We start from the raw sequence: 4,511 nt of genomic DNA, 5'->3' as shown, positions 1-4,511 counted from the left end.
CCGACCACTCTAGAATACTGTTTTTTTTTCTCTGTTCTTCTAATTAGAAAATAAAATTTAATTTGATAATTACATAATTGAGTTTGAGTAACTTGAATTATTAAATTAATAAAAATTCAAACACTCTTTCTTACATTATAATACTTTTGTCACTAAATTAAGAAATTGTTGATAAAAAATTAAATACGTTTAAAAAAAGTAAGACTCGATTATTAAATCAAATATTTTGATATTTTAATAAATATTGCTTATCCCTAAACATTGGGACTTAAGATTAAGTTTATTGTACTGATCAAGTCTTGATTGGCATGAATATCATTGTCAATGCAGAAAAACGTGATAAACACTATGTCAAAAAAATTAAATATAATAAAAAATAAATTTATTGCGCAGGAAGAGTTTTGATCAAAAATAAAGAAAAAAATTCAATTTCTAATGCAAATAATAATTGACATGGGACAAATGCCCAAACGTTACAATGATTGTTATTTTTTTTTCATAATTCTACATTGTTGGCAAAAATTGCCCATCCCAAACCATCTATGAATCAAAACCTCATTTATGGCGTTCCTATTTCTATCTTCATGCTACCTGCTGCTGAAGCTGCCATCTCTGGCTTCGCAAATTGCAGGCTCTTTAATCTTCTCTTCAACTCCTTCCTGCACAAAAATTACATCACCAGCCGATCAGCAACTATACGTGTCGATAGGACAAGGAAAACCATGTCTGAAATACAGAGTACCAAAAAAAACAAAAGGTTAATAATTTACCCCATGAGAGTTCTATCAAGGCTTGAAGTTGATAAGAGTCCTCTATTTTCTTCGGCTCTCCTTAAAAGGTATGGCATTACCATATCAACTGGTCCATAGGGTAAGTATTTGCTAACTTGAAACCCTGCGTTTCTCAATCCAATCGACAGCGCTTCCGACATTCCATATAACTGTGCAAATTCAAGCTTTTGATTCCCCTTCTCAATTCCTAAATTTCGTGCTTTCGATGCTGCCAATTTCCCTGTTTCAATCAGCGTTGTCAGTTTTGGTATTCGAGTTAGAGTCCAACTCTGTTTTTAAGTTTTCCACACCGTACCTGACTCAAGATTATGAGTTGCGAGAACGAGTCCGCCATACCCATCAGCAATCTTCTCAATCATAAACGAAGCACAATCATTGAAACAAGCATGGGTGTCTTGAATGGTGTTGTGAACCGGCGAATCGAACCCTAAGGAAGAAGCCAACTTGGTTTCGCTCGACATGTAAGCGCCTCTCACCAGCTTAAACCCCATAGGAATCCCCAGCTTCTCCGCCGTCCTCGCCGTGTTAAACAGCCGCTCCCTCGCGTCTTTCAAGTAAGCTTGCATCGTGCCGTAGACAATGGGGTTATCATCTTTGTTATACATGATGGCCGAGGAGTACGTGAAGTAATCGATGGCGGGTTGAATCGACGTGTCCTCGGCATCAATGGTTAAAGGAACGTTGTACTGCGCGCATTTTTGGCAAAGTTTTAACAGTCTTTGGTGTGCCAATTCAAGATCCGATTCTTCTTGTGCGGTTAATGGTTGGGGTCTTTGGAGTGTATGGTACAACGGACTTGAGTCGGTGAAAATTGGCAATGTGTTGAGTTTCCATGGAAGGTTCAATGATGAGTCTTTGTATTGCCACCTTAATAAATCACTCATCCTCTTTAGTAGACTAATGGGACATATTGCTGTTATCTTCGCTATCACAAAGCTTACCTATATAAACCAAGACAATTAAAATATTAAACTAATGTAAAGACCATTCAAACTCAATAAAAATGGCAGCTGTTGAAATTTGTGAATAATATTTCTCCAACACAGTTTTTTTTTTCTTTTGTAAAACTGGAATCAAGCTGGAAAGTTCATGGATGACAAGGACGTTGCCTAATAAAATGTTTGGTCAAATGTTAAATGTTGACCTACCACAACTTGGATTCTTACAGATTCAGTGGCAGGCACTTCCCCCCTTTCCTTAATTGTTGGAATCTGCCTTATTAAATAACAAAAATTGTACCTACCTTCAGACAAGTTGTTCATTGTTTTTCTCACTTTTGCTGCTATCAAACAGATTAATAAGGTAGCAGCTGTCAAATCTCCCACCGTTCACTTTTTCTCCTTTTCTTATTGCACTTTTCTCTATCACACTCCAAACTGTATTTACTTATCTTCCTATAAAATCGAGTATTTTTAAACCTTTTTTTTATATATAAATAAAATTAAAATTATATTAAAAAATAGTACAATGAAGATATGATTTTGCATTGTGAAGGACACGGCGGAGCCAGCTACCTGGACCCCATAGTATAAATGTTGAAATTTTATATTAACGACCTTCCTCTAATCTTTAATGCATTTTTAATATAGTTAAGCTCACGTGAGGATACAACTATAAACCTAACTCGCTAGATTTTTTTCTTCTTTTCTTTTTATGGATTTAACTAAAAATTATTAAATATATTTTTAAAACGATTAATTTAGACCAAATCTCAAGTCTGTTACTTGAAACGTTTTTTTCCCTTGAAAATACACACTGAAATGGTTTTACTTTTAAAAGGGGGGGGGGAATGAAGATATATATCTTAATTTGGAATTTTTGAGGTTTACGTGTTGGGAGAGAAATCTCCATTTGAATAGCTCAAAACTTGGTTCTAAACTTGACCGTTGATTTCAAGTTTCTGTATTTTTTTTTCTGGGGAAAAGAAATAATGAATTCATCGTCTTAAACTCGGGAAAAATAAATGGGTAATGGAAGATCACTTACAGATGAAGGTGGAAGTGACTTGGCGAACTCGACACTCTGTGAAAAGCCCTCCAAATTCCGGTCACATCCGGCGTTATCGCTGGTGTGTTCGACGGCGTAAACAAGCATCCCTCGCAGACCAGCCTCCTGGATTTTCCTCACGCACTCGCCGGCCTCCGTCGTTGTTTCACCGGCGCAGAAATGTTCGAAGAAGGTGTGTTTGACGGTTTTCAATACGATGTCACGTAGCAGAGGCGTTTCCATAAGCCTGGAATTCATAACCCACATCCCGAAATCGACGAACGTCTCATTGGAAGCCAACCCGAGATTGACCGACGAACGTAAAAGCTTCAACGTCGGAACCGAAGCGAAAAGCTTCTGGTGGTCATCAAGGTCAAGGGTTGTGGTTGGTTGATGAAGAGTTGTTGCAATTGGGTGCTGTTTCTCGACGGTGGAAAGCTCAGGTTTTTCGTCGAAATTGAGGGGTGAGGCGGAAGCAGCAGAGGCGGAGTTGAGAGGCTTGATGAAGGAGCGGAGGTTGTTGAGGAGCTTCGGTGATGATGAGAGAACTCTTGTTGCCATAGAAGGGAGAGACACGACAATGAGAGATTTTGGCTATTGTCTAGCGAGAAAAAAAAGGATTATTATTACGGGAGAAAATATCTCTACTAAGTTTAGAATATATAGGCAAAAATACACGTGAATCTGAATATTTTTACACGTTTGGTAATTTCCAAAGCTGTAAATATCAATATGGAAGTTATAGATTTAGGCTTAAGTCATTACAAGGATAAGATCACAGTCAATAAAAATTTCGTAATTCATGATTCACTGATGTGTTTAATAGTCAAATAATATTAAACCGAAATAAATAAATAGATTTATTTTAATTTTTATTAAAAATTATTATTTTTTTATTGGAGTAGCCAAAGTGATAAGTTTGTTTATTGTTGGGGACAACTTGACATGTTGACATCTATGTAATTAAGCTGCCCAAAAACGTTTGAATATTTTGATTGGATAACAACATTGACTTTGTCAACTATTCCAGTCGTTAGAATAGTTAGGAGGTAATAACGTAATCTGTATTATCATTATATATAAAATTTATACTAAATATTTCTAACGTGGTAATGAAAAGTGAAAAAAGATTATGTTTTTTTTTTTTGGTAGAATAATGATAGTTAAGATGGTACGTATGTTTTATATTTTGCAGCAAAGTCATTTAAAACGTAAATATATGTATATAGTTGGTAAGTACTTTATGGAATGGAAAATATCATTTATTCCATGCTACTAACATATACATTATACTAGTATTAAAATATAAAAATATCATACAAATTAAAATAAATTTATATTTTTTCCCCAAAATTTAAGGTACACACATATGAAAAATAACATATAATATTAACAAGAAAATATTATTGTATCAAAAATGATACTTTAAAAATATGAATAAGGAAAGATAACTTAAAAAATGGGCATATTAGGAATCAAAATTCATATATATATATATATATATGTGAATAAGGTATTGCATGTGAAAGCATAGTCAGCATCTATTAGGATATGACTCACAATACTCTCATTCTTAACTTTACAGCCTGCGATGTCCTTTAACGTCTAATATTTGACGGACCACATTTTTTTTAATATTCTTTAATATTATCATCTTTGGGTTTCAATTACCTGTCGCTACACTCTGACCCTTTTACCCTCTTACTCCCATGATTCATTGAGAGAATCTTGTAA

The 4,511-nt window shown here is 34.8% G+C and overlaps 1 protein-coding gene across 1 annotated transcript; it reads right to left on the bottom strand.

The window, feature by feature from the left end:
• Nucleotides 1-523: 523 nt before the first annotated feature.
• Nucleotides 524-3,387, bottom strand: LOC107912896 (proline dehydrogenase 2, mitochondrial-like). Its single transcript, NM_001327077.1, has 4 exons — nucleotides 2,778-3,387; nucleotides 1,087-1,732; nucleotides 771-1,011; nucleotides 524-659 (listed from the first exon to the last, which is right to left on the bottom strand). Exons 1-4 carry the CDS (start codon nucleotides 3,336-3,338, stop codon nucleotides 560-562), a joined length of 1,548 nt encoding a protein of 515 aa, NP_001314006.1. The 5' UTR covers nucleotides 3,339-3,387; the 3' UTR covers nucleotides 524-559.
• Nucleotides 3,388-4,511: the final 1,124 nt, after the last annotated feature.

The sequence above is a fragment of the Gossypium hirsutum genome, chromosome D11 (assembly GCF_007990345.1).
Source record: "Gossypium hirsutum isolate 1008001.06 chromosome D11, Gossypium_hirsutum_v2.1, whole genome shotgun sequence".
In the NCBI taxonomy this organism is placed as follows: Eukaryota; Viridiplantae; Streptophyta; class Magnoliopsida; order Malvales; family Malvaceae; genus Gossypium; species Gossypium hirsutum.
The sequence above is the reverse complement of the archived record's forward strand: the minus strand, read 5'-3'. Positions and strand labels throughout refer to the sequence as shown.

Excerpts from the sequence above, each read along its gene's own strand:
- LOC107912896 (NM_001327077.1), bottom strand. The coding sequence starts at position 3,338 with ATGGCAACAAGAGTTCTCTCATCATCACCGAAGCTCCTCAACAACCTC. Across the intron at positions 1,733-2,777 it reads AGTCACTTCCACCTTCATCT|GTAAGCTTTGTGATAGCGAA; the intron begins GTAAGTGATCTT and ends TGGTTTATATAG. Across the intron at positions 1,012-1,086 it reads AACTCATAATCTTGAGTCAG|GGAAATTGGCAGCATCGAAA; the intron begins GTACGGTGTGGA and ends TGATTGAAACAG.